We start from the raw sequence: 23141 nt of genomic DNA on the forward strand, positions 1-23141 counted from the left end.
TTTTATTTGTGTTTATAGGGCTTTATCTGTCCTGACTGGTAACGGACCTGTTTTATTTGTGTTTATAGGGCTTTATCTGTCCTGACTGGTAACGGACCTGTTTTATTTGTGTTTATAGGGCTTTTTCTGTCCTGACTGGTAACGGACCTGTTTTATTTGTGTTTATAGGGCTTTATCTGTCCTGACTGGTAACGGACCTGTTTTATTTGTGTTTATAGGGCTTTATCTGTCCTGACTGGTAACGGACCTGTTGTATTTGTGTTTATAGGGCTTTATCTGTCCTGACTGGTAACAAACCTGTTTTATTTGTGTTTATAGGGCTTTATCTGTCCTGACTGGTAACAAACCTGTTTTATTTGTGTTTATTGGACCTTATCTGTCCTGACTGGTAACGGACCTGTTTTATTTGTGTTTATAAATGTGACGGTGTTGTCCTGTGAATTGATTGTCGTTCAGTCCAGAGACAGATAATTCAACCGAAAGCATCCGTAAAGTTGCACCTCACATCTGTTTTGATGCATTTATGCTGCGGTGGATTGTGATGTCCAGAATATGTGTGTGTGTGTGTGTGTGTGTGTGTGTGTGTGTGTGTGTGTGTGTGTGTGTGTGTGTGTGTGTGTGTGTGTGTGTGTGTGTGTGTGTGTGTGTGTGAAGGAGGGGTTGTGATTAGAGAAAGGCTCATGTGTCATCTGTCAGGCTTCACTGACAAACAGACATAGATTGTAGATTATTACTTAGCATACATGCTGTAAGCTTTTTTTCAGCCGTTGGTTCTGACCCGCTGCATTCATCCAGTCTGCCTCCTCCTTCGTTACTGTGGATCTGCAGCCAAACAGGAAACACGTCCAGGTGACTAACGGTGAAACTCGGCTCGTTGTAAACGCGGAATAATGTGAACAGAGATGGAAATATCCTGGGAATGCGATGTGGCGTACCTGCATGGCAGCTCGTGGGCTGATGATGTGCAGTTATAGGCTGTAGTCCTCCTCCAGCTTCCTGCAGACACACGTGTGTCATCCAATTAAAGTAATGGCAGCTGTTTCACATCTGACCTTTCTGCACATAGTTTGCATGTAGGAAACGTGCAACTGGAACTTTCCAGTGGTAACAACAGTTTTTGAAAAGCACACGTGAAACCCGTGTGGTTGTGCAGAGACATGTTTTAACATGTTACGTCCAAGCAGCAACCTCCGGTTAAAAAGGAAGCCTGTCCAGAAGACCTGCAGTTCCCCCCTCATCCACTAGAAGCTCCAAAACAGCAAATCCCCATAGACTGCCATGTTAAAAAGACCAACTTCACAGCAGAAATAAACATGTTTACAGCAGGAATAAACATGTTTACAACAGCAATAAACATGTTTACAGCAGAAATAAACATGTTTACAACAGAAATAAACATGTTTACAACAGAAATAAACATGTTTACAGCAGAAATAAACATGTTTACAACAGAAATAAACATGTTTACAACAGAAATAAACATGTTTACAGCAGAAATAAACATGTTTACAGCCTCGTTCAAAAATCCATTTTAGGTTTAATAGGTCAGGTTTACCTTCATGACAACTGTGGGGGAAGTGAATTTTTTTCTAACTCGCCCGTTTAAAAGTAATTTAATTTTGAAGTTCGGCATATTTAGGGGCGTGTCCTTTTGATTGACAGGTACCCGATCTCCTGCTTCAAGTCAGAAGAACGTAGAACAACCGCGGTTTTTAGCCAGTTAACAACGTGACTTAGCTTTAGCCTGCTTACCTCCGTTAGCTGGTTAGCTCCTGTTATCTCCGGGTTAGCTCAGTTAGCGCTGAGCTACAGAAAACTCGGAGTTCACTTGATGTCAATCATCCACCATGACGCTCACAGCCCCCCTCTCAGCTCCACCTCTTTGACACTCACGACACTAAGATGGTGACGGTAGGAACCGCCCAATTAGCTTCAGTTCAGCTCTTTGGAAACCTACGGATGACATCGTTTATATACAGTCTATGCTGTAAACCTAATAATCCCAAATCACATGGGTTTCACATTAGAATGACGTTGCACATGGGATTATTTGGGTTTCACATGGGTTATTGTCGCTGATTTTACAAGTTCTCTACATGTGAAATATGTTTCACATGCTATTCAAGTATGAATGTTTCACATGTGTAAAACTGCACCAGGTTACATGTCAAATATGATTTTCCTGTAACAGATATGTAGAAAACTCTGATAAAAACCTGTCATCTTTGAGAAATCCTGAAATTTCTGTGGAGCTCACTGATTTTTATTTTGACCTACATGTTTTCACAAATCATCTGAACCCTTTAAACGTTGCGATAAAGCAGGTGGAGGCAGCAGGAGGGTGTCTGTGCTGAAGAGAAGTGTGTGAACTGCAGCAGAGTGAGCTGGCTTTGAAGATCTGGCTCTGTGGGAAACTGGAAACACTTCTCTTTCACTGTAAACTTGCCGTGATCTTTTACTCGTTTTTTTATCCAGCTCTGGTTTGAAATCTCTGCATAATAAAATGTGCTTACAGTTGAAACATGAAAAACCATCAACTTTAATGGACTCTGAAGTGTTTAATTAGGATGGATTCATAAAAATATGAGTAGAAACTAAAGCAGTTGCTTTATGGCTCACAGTGAGACTGCAGTCTTTTTACAGAATTTATTATTCTACATAGAGCTGCTGCAAGTCTCAGGAAAGTTCTGTGCTTTCTCTCAGCTCCAGCAGCATCAAAATGTCTCTGAGACTTGTTTGAAATGTTTTCTAACTTACTTCAGGGAACAGCAAGTTGTCTCTGAAATGCAGGAAAAAGCTAAAGAGTAAACTTTAGCTCTTTAGCTACACTCTAAAGAACATTCATGAGTCAGGAACAGACTGCTATCAGCGGGCCTGGGTGGGCTGCAAGCTTGTGTGTCCACACACACATCGAGCTGGCATCGCAGGATCAGATGAATGATGGCAGCATGAATGACATGAATGAAAAAGAGGAAAAGAATTTCATCAGTTGTGGAATAAAGGTTTTGATAAGAGTCCACAACCTCCATGGAGATATTCTAAGCTGATGTGATGATGGGAAATGTTGCTTGCACCTTTTTGTTGACTAAACATCAGCAGTATCTTGGTTTTTTAGCATTTAGCAGAAGTCTTAATGAGGAGAAGTTTAGACGGCCAAGAAGAGGACGGCAGAGCCGACTCAGATATAGAGGATCGTATCATCTGCATAGAAATGTACAGAAGCATCATTTCTGGCTGCTTCGGTTTAACCAGGAAATGTGTCCAAACTTTTGACTGGTGGTGGAAATGGGTCAGAAATGTGAAACTACGCTTCCCTTACAGAAAACCATATATGTTCCACAGGAACATGCGCACATGTGGACTACATGTGCAAACATGGCTTTGGAACATGTGAATCACATGAAGAACCACATGTAAACCACACGTTTAACTATTCCACCATTACACATCTGAAACATGTGAATCACATGTGGTTCACATGTGAACCCTGTGTCATCTTCATGGGATTTACATGTTCTTTGAATGTGAATCATGTGAAGAACTTGAGAAACACATTAAAATCAAATGCATGTGTGTTAATGGTTAATGTTGTGTTCATTTGTAAACCACATGTGTTTTACACGTAATTCACATGTGGATAACCTTTTACGTGTTTTTCACATATTCTTTACATGTCTACCACATCTGAAAAACATGTGATTCATCCCACATGATCAGTGTGAATAACATTAAACATGTAAGTTGCCCATGGTTCACATGTGAATTTTATGTTTGACACACAGTTCACATATGCACCATATGTAGTCCACATGTTCTTCACATGTGGATCACATAAAATAAAACTACACGTGTACGTGTTTCTGATGTGTTTATACATGTAAACCACATGTGTATGAACATGTGATTCATCACATATGATCAGTATAAACATGTAAACTGGTCATGGTTCACATGTGAAACACATATTTTTAACACGTGATTCACATCTTAACCACATGTAATTTACATGTTCTTCACATGTGGATCACATGAAATCAAACTACATATTTGTACATGTGGTCCCGATGTGTATTTACATGTGAATCACATGTGAAGAATGTTATTCATCAGTGCTCATGGTTCACATGTGAAGCACATATTTTCAACATGCGATTGATTAATTGATTGATTGATTGATTAATCTACATGTTCTGATGTGTGCATGCATGTAGAAAACCACATGTAGTCCTGCAGGGGTCATAAGACGTTCAGACAACAGACCTGCAGCGGTGTGAAAATCCACCTGATGTGAAATGAAACGCAGGTGGAGACAAAGCTGTTTAACCTGGACTGAGGATCCCAGGTGTTCTGAAGCTACCTGTCTGTTCCATCCGTCGCATTCAGACGCAGAAACCAGGTTTTTCACTGTGGGAATGTTCCAGAACACTATCTGCACATATCTGCTACCGCTTCGATGCAGCGGCAGAAGTCATGGCCACACGTCGAGTTTTCCTGGAGAAGGTGAAGGGAAGTAAACACCTTTCCTGTCTGCAGAAACGACCTTCAGCGTTCTTCATGCGCTCTGCGGGTCACAAACAGCCATGTTCAGTTTAAATGTAAAAATGAGTGGAAACACGGCTGGTGGATGCTCCGACTTTAACATGTTCATGAAAACGCTGCTGAAAATTTGTGTTTTGGGAGAAAAAATACTCAGTTCAGTTAATTTATTGAGCAGATTCATGACCATAAATGCACGTGGAAGACAGGATGGATGAAAGAGAGAAACATAAGATAGAAGTCAAGATATGAGATTAAGGTATTTCAGCCAGATCTGCGGGGGTAACGGCAGCAACTCTCAGGATTTTAGTGCTGCAGTGACACTATAAATAGATTCATCCAGATGTTGCATCAGCTGAACATGAAGTTTCTTGAAGTGCTCACTCCTGCAGCGACCAACATCTCCCCTGGGAACCTCTAGTATTACTGGCATTGCATCATTGTGTGCAGCCTGTAGCTGCAGCATTGTAGATATAAGATGTGCAGAGTAGTGTATCCGGCATTTTAATTGATAAAACATAAACAATTTCCAACAAAAACGCAACTTTTTTTTCACTTTCATACAATAAAAGTCACAATATGTAAACCATGTAATGTGAAGATGAAAAATCCGACCGGTGGGGGCTTGTCCGGTCGGATGCAGACGCGACTCGCTGACTTAACAGAGGATAAGTGTCAGTTGTTGTTCAGGTGAGGGTGAGAGAGAAAAGAGGTGGACGAGCAGAGAAAGGAGGGGAACTCAGCTGTGTCCTTCCCTGTCGTTTTGAGGCGTCGCCGGTGGAAACATCATTTCCCGGGCAGCTCTGACACAGCCTGTCAACCAGCCGGAATGGAAAAAGACAAACATGCACACAGCCGTTTTTCACAGTCACAATACACACCGGCAGTCTCAGGAGTGTTTAGATACACATTGGCTAGTAAACAATTTCACAAATTAACATATAAAGTGGAAAAGGTCCACACAGACACAAACAAACAAACTTTGCAAGCAGACTGACTACATCAGCTGACTCTCTAATAGCCTCTGTCATCGGCAGTGTAACGAAGAATCACAGCTGCTCTGTCGAATGTGTGTTTTCCCATCAAACTCTCAGCTAAATGCTGCGTACACTCCGTCCACAAACGCAATCTCGCTTCACGTATGGATGGACTTCCTGTAAGACGCCATCTGATTGTGCCAAACACTCCAAGTCTCGACACGTTTGATGCCAGTGTTAACATCTTGTTGCCTCAACGCGCTTTATTCAGCAGAATGGATCAGTCAGTCCAGCTAAACTCGATTAGCCGAGCGGGGAACGAGCGAGGAAGGCGGCGCAGGAGTCAGCAACCGGACTAAGAGGTCTTAATTGATCTGATTCTCTGCCTCTCTGCCTCTTTACATCTTCATCCAATTAAAGCAAATTACAGCGAATCACAGGTGCAGCTGGAAGCTTTTCATTTAACCGTTTTTATCACTCAATTTTAACTCTGCGTTCAAAGTCAAATTGGTTTAGAAAAGATAAAGAGACAGAGTTTCTTTACAATTAGCTGAATGAAAACAGAGGAGATGCTTTACATAGGTTCAGCCAAAATCTATGGAATGTTTTGAGTAAAGTATTAAATTAACACTTAAAACTGTGTTACTGTGATGGTCATGTGACCCTCCAGCTGGTCTACGTAGGTTTTCCAGCGTTTCTATCGGATAGAAACACTGGAGGGAAACCAGGAGGTTTACAGTCCAGACACAACATGCAGTGTTTATTCAGAGACTCTAGATGGTAAATCCACCATTTTTATGAACTTTATGAACTGAATTAAAATATTGTGATATTTAGTTTTAGGCTTTAGTACAGTTGGAACAGGAGGTTGATGAATAATAACGGTTATAAATGTTATACATTATTGTTAATAAGGAAAACGTATAAAAATGTAGTTTCTGTTGTTAGTTATGAATCCTGTTTTCTTCTTCTGGTTTCTCTTTATACTGCTGTTTCTATTGATACCTTCATTCCATCCATCCTGATCTGACAGCTGAGTTTTTAGGGTTGATCCTGGTGGAGTGTTTTCATGTTCCCATAATTCCCTCAGAGTTTGTTTACTAGTAGAGCTGCTCGATTATGACAAAAATTATAATCACGATTATTTGGACTGAAACTGAGATCTGGATTATTTAACACAATTATCCAGTATTTATAAACAACGCTGCGTGTCGTGGTGTTCTAGACTCCGTGTCGTACATTATAACCATCTAATGGACGGTTCCGAGTTGTTTAATCTGCTTTTACCGCTTATATAGGAACTATTTTACGTTGGCCTGGATGTACGTTTTATACCAAACAACCGCTGTCAGGCTGCAGTGCGTTTCTCTCGTCCACCTGTTAAAAGACGGCTGATCTGAACCAGCTGGTTAACGCGTTGCTATGGTAACGCCCCGTAACGGAGGGATACTACAGCGTTTAACTGGCCGAACTATGTATAGGAAAATAATGCAGCCAGTTGTCACTGACAATGGTATAAACTATGTTTAGGTGAACTTCCACAACCTACTGCAGTTATTCTACATGGACCTGCAGCCGGAGCCGACTGAGACTGGCCGCCTGGGAGTGCTTTAGGACGGGAGAGGCTCCCGCTGCTCCTTCCTTACAGTAACTGCAGAACAATATGTGCCTTCAAGTCTGTCGCCAAAACACCAGAAAAGTCTCTAATAATTCCAGTAAAAGCTGCTAGATTTGTCGCTTTTAACAAAAAAAGTCTCCAGATTTAGTGAGAAATAGTTGGCAACAGTGTCTGAATGAAAGCAAAGCGGCTGTGGGAGGAGTTTACAGCACAGCGCTGCAACGCCAGAGACGCTCGATTAGCAGCTGAAGACAGCAGGAGAGGAAACTGCAGAGAGACAAATAATCACACCCTTTTATTTTTATCATCGTTGGAAACCCAGATCGTACTGAGATTAAAATCTGATTTATCGCCCAGACCTAGTTCCCAGTAGTGATGTAGGTAAACTCCAGTCTTCCTGCTGCAGCGACGTATCCATACATCCATGGAACGTCGCGTGTTTTCCTTCCTTCTGCTTCTGCAGTCAGACTGAGCTGACTTGGAGTTGGGTCGAGTAGAAACGACTGTGCCTCAGATTTAACTCCATCTAGTTGTTTTTAATGTGTGAGCTGGGAGCAGGAGGAGAAAGTAAAAGACTTGCAGTAAGTCATCAGGGTAATTGTGAGCACGGAGGGCTTTTAGCGCTCGCCACTTAGCAACAAGGCTGACGTGCAGTTTGACACATTTAACTTCCTGCCGGGGAGACGCAGACCGGAACGCGTTGATGTGAAATGTTGGAGTTACAGCTGCAGATTTGCCTGTGAGCAATCCACAGCTCCAGTTAATTTTAGATGATTGCAGACATTTGAAGAGGGAAGGAAAGGCTCCGCTAAGATCAGGAAATTGCTTTTATACCGTCTCATCTGTGTCCTGTGGAGTGGGCCTGCTATTAAAGATAAGATGTACGATCTGAACAAACGGCAGCTCTGTAGATGATCTGGCATGCTTCGGAGGTTCTCAGACTCCTCAGTGGTTTCCCTTGTTTAGAAGTCCTTCATACAGTTCTGTTGTTCAGAACCTGCAGAGATTTTCTAGGAGTCTCATTATGATCAGCAGAGCTGGAGGAAAGAACCAGCGAGTGGGAAGTGTCTGCAGGACCTGCGTTTCCATCCGTCTGCGTGCTGCTTTCAGCCCTTTTCTCAGGTTCCTGCTAAAACCTGCTGGACGGCAGTCTGTCCGTGTGTGTGTGTGTGTGTGTGTGTGTGTGTTAAACATCTTCGTTCAGCACCTGAACAGCCTGGGAGAGAAACTCTCCTCCTGAACTCGGGATCAGTCCGACAGCGAGGAAACAAAGAGCCGACATGTGGAAACATCTGCGTCTCAGACTGGTAACTTCTGCTGCTCTGGTCAACACGCCTCGCCTGCTGGGAGGGGGGGGGGGGGGGGATGAAAAGCAGCAGAACATCCTGCATAAAGAGGAAGTGGAACCACAGCATCCCTGTTGGGAAGTCAGTGTGATGGATACTGGTTCCAGTGCTGCTCGTCAAATAAAACCAGCAGATTGTCCACATCCTCCACCTGTAAGCCACCTGGCGGTGCACGCCCCCCACGGCGGGTGATGCCGTCCAGAAACACAACGCTGGCGAGAGGAAATGACAACACGTCCTCTCTGACCTGCGTTATGTCTGACTCCTGACATTTTCACCGCCAGTAAAATGGAGGGCAGCTCGTTGTTTTGGGCTCGGTGAGGAAGAGGATGATGAATAATACATCTGTGGTGTCAGCCCTCCCTTCCTGCTCCGCCTCCCTTTCTTCCCGTGTCCTCGCAGCCGGCCCCGTGAGGCCGTCTCATGCGGGATCGTCAGGCGATGGCGAAGCGATGATGGCGGCCTCTCTGCGGCTCGCCACGCGGCTCTCTGCCTAATCAGGCTTGACATGATAAATACGGATGGTTTACATGTAAACAAGCGGTTTGTTTAGGTGATGTTGGCGAGCATCTGCTCCCACATCTTCCTGCTCCTCAGGCAGATAAACGTCTGTTTGAAAATGACTGATTTGCATGAAGAAGAGATGAACTCATGTCAGATACGGTTCGGTTGGTAACGTGGAGCTCCATCGACGCTCCCTCGGTGGCGAAACAAACTCACCTCAGTCATAAACGCACTTTTCTGCATACAGGCGCTGCTCTCCTCCCCCTGCGTACGTCCTCGTCCTTTCCAATTAAGATCCAGACAGAGATAGGAGAGATCTTAGAGGGGGTGAATGATGGCGGGTTTGGTCCCACCAGACGTGCCAGGAGATGGGGAGTCGATGGGAATTAAATGGTCCTGACCCAAGAGAACCATCACTAACGGGTCCTGCACATATAGATCCAACCTGATTCATAGTTATACCAACGAAGAAGAGGTGGTTTCAGGATTCTTCATTAGAGTAGTTATGGAAGGTGTGTGAGTGTGTGTGTGTGCTGATTGAGTGGATGCATCATAAATGCTTCATCCTCCTCTTCCTCTTTCCCTCCCGATGACCTGCAGCTCGCTCAGTCCAGACGCCGACGCCGACGCTTCCTTCCAGAGGGAGGGCTTCGGCCGCCAGAGCATATCCGAGAAGCGGACCAAGCAGTATGAAAACGCCGCTCAGCTGGAGATCATCAAGTCTCGCAAGTCCAAGAGCATGGATCTGGGTAAATGATGACCACCACACACACATCAACAAAGATGACGTCTGCTGATGACATTTGCTACATGCTTGGTAGGAAGATGAAATGTTTTTCTGGTGAACAAATGAAAACAGAAACAAAGTGAGATGAAGTGGATTTGAACGTAGATGTGGTCACACATCCTGGAGGCAGCAGCTGATTGGCTGTTTGTAGACCCTCACATGGCCATCTGAAACTCCTCACACACACACATGTAGTGTGTGTGACTTAAACTCCGCCCCTATGTATAACCACCATGTGACTTAAACTCCGCCCCTATGTATAACCACCATGTGACTTAAACTCCGCCCCTATATATAACCACCATGTGACTTAAACTCCGCCTCTACGTATAACCACCATGTGACTTAAACTCCGCCTCTACGTATAACCACCATGTGACAAACTCCGCCCCTACGTATCACCACCATGTGATTTAAACTCCGCCCCTATGTATAACCACCATGTGACTTAAACTCCGCCCCTATGTATAACCACCATGTGACTTAAACTCCGCCCCTATGTATAACCACCATGTGACTTAAACTCCGCCCCTATGTATAACCACCATGTGACTTAAACTCCGCCTCTACGTATAACCACCATGTGACTTAAACTCCGCCTCTACGTATAACCACCATGTGACTTAAACTCCGCCTCTACGTATAACCACCATGTGACAAACTCCGCCCCTACGTATCACCACCATGTGATTTAAACTCCGCCCCTATGTATAACCACCATGTGACTTAAACTCCGCCTCTACGTATAACCACCATGTGACTTAAACTCCGCCTCTACGTATCACCACCATGTGACAAACTCCGCCCCTACGTATCACCACCATGTGACTTAAACTCCGCCCCTATATATAACCACCATGTGACTTAAACTCCGCCTCTACGTATAACCACCATGTGACTTAAACTCCGCCCCTACGTATCACCACCATGTGATTTAAACTCCGCCCCTATGTATAACCACCATGTGACTTAAACTCCGCCCCTACGTATCACCACCATGTGATTTAAACTCCGCCCCACGTATCACCACCATGTGATTTAAACTCCGCCCCACGTATCACCACCATGTGACTTAAACTCTGCCTCTACGTATCACCACCATGTGACTTAAACTCCGCCCCATGTATCAACACCATGTGACTTAAACTCCGCCCCACGTATCACCACCATGTGATTTAAACTCCGCCCCACGTATCACCACCATGTGATTTAAACTCCGCCCCTACGTAGCGTCTAGCCTCATCAGATCTTTGATTCCTGCCGTCTGTCTGTCCGTCTGGGTTAGAACCGTCACAAACATCCAGCATCACATTGTTTGGAGTGAAATGCTGCGGTTCTGCTCAGTCAGTCCTGTTGCAGCGACTGTAAAACCATCCTGCAGGTTTTAGATGTTTCCCAGCTCCAACACGCCTGACTCAACTAAACTAGTTCGGAACCTGATCCGTTGCGGGATCCATGGGATGTCAGTCATGTGCATTGGAGTCGGGAAACATTTAAAACTTCTCCACCCAGGCAGCAGACTGGAAGGTCTTCCTCTCCTCGGTGGGGCGTTAAACGTTCCACGATGTTCCTGACGAACGTCTAACCGGCTGAGTGTCAACAGGAAGCACAGAGAGTGGACCGGACGCTGAGATAAGGACACCGTGGAGTTCTCTTCAGCGTAAATGCACGTTTTATCAGTGACTCTAATCAGAAAAGCTTTTTAATTGATCCAGAGAGAAGTCAGCAGTTATTAGTGAATTTGATTATTTCTGGAAAGCAGCAACAGAAACGAATTAATCTGCTTTAAAGATGGCGCTCGCCTCCCTGTGATGCCAGTATCATCGATCCGCAGTCGCTCTTTTACTCCTGTGTTAACATCCATTTGTGTCACTCACCGCCGCAGTCTCCTCTCTGCTGTTATGATCCTGTAGACGATGTTTTCCACTTTTCCCCGTGGCCTGAGGTCTTCTAAACGTTCTGCTGGAGGATGATCTGTTGTTCAGGAGGTGGATGAAGGGGGGGGATCTTATTGGAAAGCATCAACGGCGGAGAAGGAGCATTTCTCAGAGGCCAGAAGAGTCCTGAAAGTCCAGTAACTGGTCTGGACGATTACTGAATGCGGTAAATAAGTCCCGAGTTCTCAGTTTCTGCTTCCAGACAGAAGTTAAAGTGGAAGATGTTTGTTTTACCTCCACATGTTTATGTGAGTTCTGCAGGAGAACATGTTGGAGGAACATGTTTAACATGATGATAAAGAAAGAATGATGTCCACGAAGGAGATGGCAGGATGGTTTACAGGAAGTCACAAAGATAAAAGATCAAGAAGATTAAAATCAGCCGTTTTGGATCATCGCAAGCATAAAAAACTGTCACGGACCAGGACACGTCACGGACCAGGACACGTCACGGACCAGGACACGTCACGGTCCAGGACACGCCACGGACCAGGACACGTCACGGACCAGGACATGTCACGGACCAGGACATGTCACGGACCAGGACACGTCACGGACCAGGACACGTCACGGACCAGGACACGTCACGGTCCAGGACACGCCACGGACCAGGACACGTCACGGACCAGGACACGTCACGGACCAGGACACGTCACGGTCCAGGACACGCCACGGACCAGGACACGTCACGGACCAGGACACGTCACGGACCAGGACACGTCACGGACCAGGACACGTCACGGACCAGGACACGTCACGGACCAGGACATGTCACGGACCAGGACATGTCACGGACCAGGACACGTCACGGACCAGGACACGTCACGGTCCAGGACACGCCACGGACCAGGACATGTCACGGACCAGGACACGTCACGGACCAGGACACGTCACGGTCCAGGACACGCCACGGACCAGGACACGTCACGGACCAGGACATGTCACGGACCAGGACACGTCACGGACCAGGACACGTCACGGACCAGGACATGTCACGGACCAGGACACGTCACGGACCAGGACACGTCACGGACCAGGACACGTCACGGACCAGGACATGTCACGGACCAGGACATGTCACGGACCAGGACATGTCACGGACCAGGACACGTCAGGGACCACGACACGTCACGGACCACGACACGTCACGGACCAGGTCATGTCACGGACAAGGACATGTCAGGGACCACGACACGTCACTGACCAGGACACGTCACTGACCAGGTCATGTCACGGACAAGGACATGTCAGGGACCAGGACACGTCACGGACCAGGACATGTCAGGGACCAGGACATGTCACGGACCAGGACATGTCAGGGACCACGACACGTCACTGACCAGGACACGTCACTGACCAGGTCATGTCACGGACAAGGACATGTCAGGGACCAGGACACGTCACGGACCAGGACATGTCAGGGACCAGGACACGTCACGGACCAGGACACATCAGGGACCAGGACACGTCACGGTCCAGGACACGCCACGGACCAGGACACGTCACGGACCAGGACACGTCACGGACCAGGACACGTCACGGACCAGGACACGTCACGGACCAGGACACGTCACGGACCAGGACATGTCACGGACCAGGACATGTCACGGACCAGGACACGTCACGGACCAGGACACGTCACGGTCCAGGACACGCCACGGACCAGGACATGTCACGGACCAGGACACGTCACGGACCAGGACACGTCACGGTCCAGGACACGCCACGGACCAGGACACGTCACGGACCAGGACATGTCACGGACCAGGACACGTCACGGACCAGGACACGTCACGGACCAGGACATGTCACGGACCAGGACACGTCACGGACCAGGACACGTCACGGACCAGGACACGTCACGGACCAGGACATGTCACGGACCAGGACATGTCACGGACCAGGACATGTCACGGACCAGGACACGTCAGGGACCACGACACGTCACGGACCACGACACGTCACGGACCAGGTCATGTCACGGACAAGGACATGTCAGGGACCACGACACGTCACTGACCAGGACACGTCACTGACCAGGTCATGTCACGGACAAGGACATGTCAGGGACCAGGACACGTCACGGACCAGGACATGTCAGGGACCAGGACATGTCACGGACCAGGACATGTCAGGGACCACGACACGTCACTGACCAGGACACGTCACTGACCAGGTCATGTCACGGACAAGGACATGTCAGGGACCAGGACACGTCACGGACCAGGACATGTCAGGGACCAGGACACGTCACGGACCAGGACACATCAGGGACCACGACACGTCACTGACCAGGACACGTCACGGACCAGGTCATGTCACGGACCAGGACATGTCAGGGACCACGACATGTCACGGACCAGGACATGTCACGGACCAGGACACGTCACGGACCAGGACACGTCACGGACCAGGACATGTCACGGACCAGGACACGTCAGGGACCAGGACACGTCACGGACCAGGACATGTCACGGACCAGGACACGTCAGGGACCAGGACACGTCACGGACCAGGACACGTCAGAGACCAGGACACGTCACTGACCAGGACACGTCACGGACCAGGACACGTCACGGACCAGGACATGTCAGGGACCAGGACATGTCAGGGACCAGGACATGTCAGGGACCAGGACACGTCACGGACCAGGACACGTCACGGACCAGGACACGTCACGGACCAGGACATGTCAGGGACCACGACACGTCAGGGACCACGACACGTCAGGGACCAGGACACGTCACGGACCAGGACACGTCACGGACCAGGACACGTCACGGACCAGGACACGTCAGGGACCAGGACACGTCAGGGACCAGGACACGTCAGAGACCAGGACACGTCACGGACCAGGACACGTCACGGACCAGGACACGTCACTGACCAGGACACGTCACGGACCAGGACACATCAGGGACCACGACACGTCACTGACCAGGACACGTCACGGACCAGCACATGTCAGGGACCAGGACACGTCACGGACCAGGACACGTCACGGACCAGCACATGTCAGGGACCAGGACACGTCACGGACCAGGACACGTCACGGACCAGGACATGTCAGGGACCAGGACACGTCACGGACCAGGACATGTCAGGGACCAGGACATGTCAGGGACCAGGACATGTCAGGGACCACGACACGTCACTGACCAGGACACGTCACTGACCAGGTCATGTCACGGACAAGGACATGTCAGGGACCAGGACACGTCACGGACCAGGACACATCAGGGACCACGACACGTCACTGACCAGGACACGTCACGGACCAGGTCATGTCACGGACCAGGACATGTCAGGGACCACGACATGTCACGGACCAGGACATGTCACGGACCAGGACACGTCACGGACCAGGACATGTCACGGACCAGGACACGTCACGGACCAGGACACGTCACGGACCAGGACATGTCACGGACCAGGACACGTCACGGACCAGGACACGTCACTGACCAGGACACGTCACGGACCAGGACACATCAGGGACCACGACACGTCACTGACCAGGACACGTCACGGACCAGCACATGTCAGGGACCAGGACACGTCACGGACCAGGACACGTCACGGACCAGCACATGTCAGGGACCAGGACACGTCACGGACCAGGACACGTCACGGACCAGGACATGTCAGGGACCAGGACACGTCACGGACCAGGACATGTCAGGGACCAGGACATGTCACGGACCAGGACATGTCAGGGACCACGACACGTCACTGACCAGGACACGTCACTGACCAGGTCATGTCACGGACAAGGACATGTCAGGGACCAGGACACGTCACGGACCAGGACACATCAGGGACCACGACACGTCACTGACCAGGACACGTCACGGACCAGGTCATGTCACGGACCAGGACATGTCAGGGACCACGACATGTCACGGACCAGGACATGTCACGGACCAGGACACGTCACGGACCAGGACATGTCACGGACCAGGACACGTCACGGACCAGGACACGTCACGGACCAGGACATGTCACGGACCAGGACACGTCACGGACCAGGACACGTCACGGACCAGGACAAGTCAGGGACCAGGACACGTCACGGACCAGGACACGTCACGGACCAGGACACGTCACGGACCAGGACATGTCACAGACATGTCGTGTACGGGATACGTCACAGACTGGTACATGTTATGAACCCAGAGACCAGGAGGACGCTAACAGCCGTTGAAGAGAAGACGTTACAAACTGCGCCGAACGTTTTAAACTTTGTGTGAGAGAAGAACCTGAGTTTATGGCAGAAGGTAGTAAAACCATGAGAAGCTCTGCCGTCCCGGTTGCTGCAGACTGCCGAGTTGTTGTTCCTTTATTTAAGGCTACATTCCCATCAGGATGGTCCGGTTGTAGCTCAGGAGGAAGAGCCGTTGTCCAGTTGTTCAACTGGAAAGTTGGAGGATCGATTCCAGGCTTCCCTTAACAGGCCGAAGTGTCGAAGACACTGAACCCCAAGCTGCCCCCCCCATGTGCCTATCGGGGTATGAGTGTGTGAATGGGTGAATGTGACAAGCAGTGTAAAGCGCTTTGAGTGGTCTGCATGACTAGAAAAGCGCTACAGAAGTACCATTACCATTTAGACTCGGTCTGATTGGGGACTGGGTCCAGCTGTAGGGGGGTGTATCCATGCGACCAGAGACCCTGTTCACGCTGCACAAACCAGCCAAACCATTAGAATAATATCTCCCCATTCCCACCAGAGGTGGCGCTGCACTAGTATTTAGCAGAAGAGAGGACATGAAGAAGAAAACTCTGTTTCCTCCACCTGCCAGTTAAACATGGAGACCAAACTATGGCTGTTTTGGGTTTTTATTGTGTCTTATGCAAGTATCCTGCAGAAATCCACTGCAACAATGGAGGCAGTATGAACACCAGACGAGGCAGAGGACCCTTAACGCCATCGCTATGGATTTACCCACAATGCAACGTTACGCCACATGCAGGAAGGGACTTGGTTTGTAGTCCACTTCCTGTAGTTGATCCGCTTGGAACGGACTGAGACCTGCGTTTGTAGACGGACAGAGTCCGGTTGTCAGGATTGGTTTGGAGCGTTCACATTTCCCCAAACGAAGCCACTTTCCCAGCAAACGGATTCGGATCAGAACGGCTGATATGGACGTGTCCTGAGTCTCATTCCAGGTGTTCCCAAGTCATCAACCTCATGACTTTAAACCTCTTCATTGTTGGAACAAGCTATCCTGGCCGGACACCCTGCAGTTGGAACTGACTCGTCCCAGACGTCCGCAGGTCTCATGTTGGACGAGATCTTTGCAGCCGTCTCCTTCTGCTTGGTGATGCTGTTGAACAGAAGCTGCAGCGGCCATGTGGTTCTGGCAAAAACGGGTCGATGACGTGTTAGAACAGCGGTCCCACTCTTACGACGTAACAAGTTCGTACTCCACCGTAGCTGGACGAGTGATGTCACCGTAAGACGCACGTAGCGGCGAGCGCTGATGCCATTTCAGCGTGATCAAAAAAACAGCAGAAAAACCTTCTGTTTCTCCTGGAAGGGTGGCAGGCTCATCATCATCATCATCATCTTCATCATCACTATCATCATCATCTTCACAATCATTGTCATCACCATCATCATCTTCACAATCATCGTCATCACCATCATCATCATCATCTTCATCATCACTATCATCATCATCATCATCTTCACAATCATTGTCATCACCATCATCATCATCATCTTCACAATCATCGTCATCACCATCATCATCATCATCTTCATCATCACTATCATCATCATCTTCACAATCATTGTCATCACCATCATCATCTTCACAATCATCGTCATCACCATCATCATCATCATCTTCATCATCACTATCATCATCATCATCATCATCATCATCATCTTCATCATCACTATCATCATCATCATCATCATCTTCACAATCATTGTCATCACCATCATCATCATCATCTTCACAATCATCGTCATCACCATCATCATCTTCATCATCACCATCATCATCATCATCACCGTCATCGTCATCATCATCATCATCACTATCATCATCATCATCATCTTCACAATCATTGTCATCGTCATCACCATCATCATCCTCATCACCGTCATCGTCATCATCATCATCATAATCTTCATCATCACCATCATCATCATCATCTTCATCATCATCATCATCATCTTCACAATCATCATCATCACCATCATCATCATCATCATCATCATCATCATCACAATCATCACCATCGGCATCATCATCACCATCATCACCATCATCATCATCATCATCCTCATCATCACCATCATCACCATCATCCTCATCATCACCATCATCACCATCATCACAATCATCACCATCATCATCCTCATCATCACAATCATCACCATCATCTTCATCATCATCGTCATCATCATCATCATCACAATCATCATCATCACCATCATCATCATCATCATCACAATCATCATCATCACCATCATCACCATCATCATCATCGTCATCATCTTCTCATCATCATCATCACAATCATCACCATCGTCATCATCATCACCATCATCATCATCATCATCATCACAATCATCACCATCGTCATCATCATCACCATCATCATCATCATCATCATCATCACCATCATCCTCATCATCACCATCATCCTCATCATCATCACCATCATCATCCTCATCATCACCATCATCAGGCAGATCCTAAACTCTGGAGCACATCAGAATCCATTCGGCTCAACATCTCCAACATGGTGAGAAGATGACGGAGGTGGATGTTCTCCCATGGTGGCGTTTGCTGGTCATCCATGTGTGGAACGTCTGATGAAGACGCCACGCAGGACCCGCTGGGATGAAACTGGTCTGCAGGAATACGTCGGTGCTTCCTGACATGCACACATCATCGTACGGCATGTTTTCCAGGAGCATTTTTACCTTATAGCTGAAAATCTCCTTCACACTGCAGACGACTGGTTAAAGGACTTAAAGATAAAAAAGTTGAGTTACCATGGAAACAGGCGGGACTGAAAACCCCATTCAGTGATTTTCACTGAAGCAGTCCGGCTGCAGCTGAATCTCCCCCAGTTCTCTGGGACAGGAAGCTCCCAGTGCGCTCTAACTGTCGTCTCTTTTCAGCGCGACATCGGCAGCTTGAAAAGATGTTGCGCTTTGTGTTTATAGACAAAAACGTCCTTTTACTTCCGAAGTATTCGCATCGGTCCAGGTGTGTGAAGGCTTCACCTGATCCGGCGACCTTCTCGCTGGTGACCTTTTAGGAGGACCGCTGCTGCTCCGGGCCGGATCATCTGTCGGACGCTGCTCTGCTTTGCTCCCCAGACTTACAAACCGAGAAGAAAACAGCGTTACTAGAGTCCACGGATGCAGCCGATGAGCTCGTAGCCGTACGTTGGAAACTTGCTCTGCATGCCGAGGACGTCCTGTTTCAGGCTAATGATTCACATCTGGAGGAGACTAAATGGCTCAGCTGACCCAGCGACACCTTACTTCCACTGGGACACCTCTCCGTGGCCTTCCTCCAACCACCTTTGAGGCTATTTCTAACATAATTACCCTTTTACCACCCTACTTAAAGCCCTGACTCTCTGAATAAATTATGTGTAATGGAGCTCCTGTCTGTACACAAATCTTCCCACGGTGACTGGATGGATGGACGCCTGGTTTTAGCTGCTCTAATTATACTACAGGCTCCTGTCTGTAATAACACCTCTGATTTATTCATGGAGGTTGCCATAAGTGTGGGTCATCTTCAGTTAACGGCTGCCTGTATAAGCAGCCAGCTGATTGGCCAGTCTTGTGATGGTATTCCAGGTGCGCGCTCTGCTTGTTTACTTTGATTGTCTTTCTTTTCTTTATTACATTTTGATGATTTTCATTTCTCCTCCAGACGTGTGGGGAGTGGCAGAGTCGTGTCTGTATGCAAAAGGGTAAAAATGTATTTTCTTCCCTCTTGAATAGGAGGGAGATGAGGAGCAGAGCACCAAGGCTTCTGTTGTGTGATAGGAATCACATAATAGACTGGCATACAGAGAGCTGTCCGTCAAAGCCTCCCAGGAGAGTCGAAGCTGCCTCTGCTGAAAACAAAGAGAGGTTGGAGGCAGCAAACTGCCTCTCTTTGCTCCACTCACCCAGTCGCTTTGTCTCTGCACCTTTCACTCATTCACCGTGTTGACGAGAAACAAAGATGAGTGGGACTGTGGGGCAGAATACCAAGCAAGACGATAATTCCCTGTTTCAGAGTACAGCAGGTGTCATTTATGTTTTCCCTTGAACTGCTGCGTCCCGTGGAATTCTAACTCGCAACCTCCATTGTGTCATGCTCCCTCGCCGCCGTTGGCTGTCGTCATGCTTAAGCTTAAAAATTCACTTTACATCAATTTTGATTCAGTTTTATTGTCCAGAAAACATTTTTTTCTTGAGATGACGGATTGCTCACAGTACACTGGGACAGCTGATGTTCCTGATGTTCATCCAAGCAGCAGCCTCCGGCGGTAAAAGGTAAAGTCTATGTGGAAGTGCATAAACCTGCAGTTCCCTCTTCATCCACTAGGGGCTGCAAAACAGAGCAAATCCCCATAGACTCCCATGTTAAAAAGACCAACTTCACAGCAGAAATAAACATGTTTACAGCAGGAATAAACATGTTTACAGCAGAAATAAGCATGTTCACAGCAGAAATAAACATGTTTACAGTAGAAATAAACATGTTTACAGCAGAAATAAACATGTTTACAGTAGAAATAAACATGTTTACAGCCTGGTCCAAAAATCCATTTTAGGTTTAACAGGTCAGGTTTACCTTCATGACAACTGTGAGGGGAGTGAATTTTTTTCTAACTCGCCCGTTTAAAAGTAATTTAATCTCAAAGTTCGGCATATTTAGGGGCGTGTCCTTTTGATTGACAGGTACCCGATCTCCCGCTTCAAGTCAGAAGAACGTAGAAACAACCGCGGTTTTTAGCCGGTTAACAACGTGACTTAGCTTTAGCCCGCTTACCTCCGTTAGCTGGTTAGCTCCTGTTATCTCCGGGTTAGCTCAGTTAGCTCTTAGCTACAGAAAGCTCGGAGTTCGCTCGATGTCAATCATCCACCATGACGCTCACAGCCCCCCTCTCAGCTCCACCTCTTTGCCCATATTTGTATTTTCCGGGAGAGACGACACGCATGCCCCTGCCAAGATGGCGATGGTAGGAACCGCCCACCGAGCTTCAGTTCAGCTCTTCAGAAACCTATGGGTGACGTCACGGAGGCTCCGCCCATCTTTTATATACAGTCTATGTGTTCATCACAGGTTCCTCAGAAACCTTCTCGTTGTTTACATATAAGAACTATCAAGGATAAAACAGGAAGAATGTTTAGTTATATTGACTTTTATTCAGTGTGCACTGTGGGCAGCACAGGTTTCCAGTCTAACTGCTGCGGGAAACAAAGACCTGCACAGACCACTTAAGCTGCAGCAGCTTGGGTCTGAAGGAGTTATGCAGGGCTGTCAGTGTTCAGTGTTTCATCCTTAAACATGGATGAAAACTCAACCGTCATTCTTATATCTCTCAACTGGGAGGTCCTAGAGGCATCCCAGTACAGAGCCATTCTGTACTGGGATGCTTCAGTGCAATTACCATCAGATGGAGGAAAATCATCGTGACTTTAGCCCCTCCCCCAGCTGTTATGGGTCTATTTTAATCTATGAAACCAGGTGTAACACAAAGACTAATAACTTTTGAGTCCCATGTAAGCATCTTGTTGTCTGGAGAGAAAATACGTAATAAACCTTATTTTCTTACTATAACAATGAAATAAAAAAGGCGCTCTGTTTCCATACAAGAGGGACATTATAATAGTTTTAAGAAAATGAGTTAATTTTAAATATATTTTAAATATTTCAAAGGATTTTTTAAATATTTTTTTAAAGTAGCCTAATAAAGGATTTATTGAATTCATATTTGCAGATGTATGTTTTTTGGAATTAATAACTTATGTAAAAATATTCAGAAATTTTGAAAGACATAATAAAAGAGTTTTTTGCAGCTAACTGAGCTAATGTAGCTAACTAAAACAACATTACTAACCAATGCAGCTAACTAGATTAACTGGATTTACTGAGCTAATGTACCTCAGTGAACTAGCTAATGGAGCTAACATAGTTATCTAACCTAATTTAGCTAACAGAACTAATGTAGTTTGCTGAGCTGACATTGTTATCTAACCTAATTTAGTTAACAGAACTAATGTAGATAACTGAGCTAATGTAGTTTTCTAACTTAATTTAACTAACATAACTAATGTAACTTTCTGAGCTAATATTGTTATCTAACCTAATTTAGCTAACAGAACTAATTTAGCTTGCTGGACTAACAATGTTGTCTAACAGAATTTAGCAAACAGAAGTAATGTAGCTAAATGAGCTAACATTGTTATTTAAGCTAATTTAGCTAACAGAACTAATTTAGCTTGCAGAGCTAATGTAATTATCTAACCTATTTTAGCCAGCAGAACTAATGTAGCTAACTGAGCTAATGTAGTTATCTAACCCAATTTAGCTAACAGAACTAATGTAGCTTGCTGAGCTAATGTAGTTATCTAACCTAATTTAGCTAACAGAACTAATGTAGCTAACTGAGCTAACATAGTTATCTAGCCTAATTTAGCTAACAGAACTAATGTAGCTTGCTGAGCTCATGTAGTTATCTAACCTAATTTAGCGAACATAACTAATGTCACTAACTGAGCTAATGTAGTTATCTCACTTGTACAAAGGTTTTAGTTATGTTCTGATAATTTATGTTCTTATGAAACGTTTTTGAAAATATTTTAATTCTTTCATTTAAAAAGCTATTAATAATAAACATGTAAATATTTTAACATTTAAATTTTTTTAAATTTAGGAAAAGTTTAAATTGTTCTCTTCTGAACCTGCTGAACTCATACTTTATTAAAGTGAGATTTTCCGTCCCTTCCGCTTACAGGATAGATTTACAGCTTCTCAGGAAATAAATGACATTAATTTCTTTATTCTTGTGCTTGTTTTCTCCTATCCATATAAATCTGCTCCTGCTCTACTGGCACTGATACTTGCCACAGTAAACAGAAATGGCGCAGCATTTCCAGCAAGCTGAGCAGCAGAATGAATCTTCTCCTGACCTCGCAGGCGTTTGTAGCTCACAGTAAACTTTCATTTTACTGTCAGATGCAGCCCGAAGGCGCACATATAAGCTCTTCTTGGTAAATTGGATGCAGCATTATGAGACTGGTGTTCTTTTTTATATCAAATGGAAGGGAAGCAATGTTCTCGCTGTCTGCTCCTGTTTTGAGCAGATGTGAGATTATAAGGAGGCCATTTTTTCTCCATATAACAAATTGTTTTCATTGCTTTCGGGGGGTTGTTTGCTTAAATAAGCACTGTGATTACCAGC

The 23141-nt window shown here is 46.5% G+C and overlaps 1 protein-coding gene across 1 annotated transcript in view; it reads left to right on the forward strand.

The window, feature by feature from the left end:
- The window catches only part of LOC306770681 (partitioning defective 3 homolog), a gene marked incomplete at both ends in the record, with an annotated part of 372575 nt that overhangs the window by 296356 nt on the left and 53078 nt on the right, over positions 1 to 23141 (forward strand). The window contains one exon of the mRNA XM_079259581.1: positions 9582 to 9730. Within this exon, the coding sequence (XP_079115707.1) occupies positions 9582 to 9730 (149 nt within the window). The remainder of the gene's footprint in view (positions 1 to 9581; positions 9731 to 23141) is intronic.

The sequence above is a fragment of the Telmatherina bonti genome, assembly GCF_933228915.1.
Source record: "Telmatherina bonti genome assembly, chromosome: 20".
NCBI lineage: Eukaryota > Metazoa > Chordata > Actinopteri > Atheriniformes > Telmatherinidae > Telmatherina > Telmatherina bonti.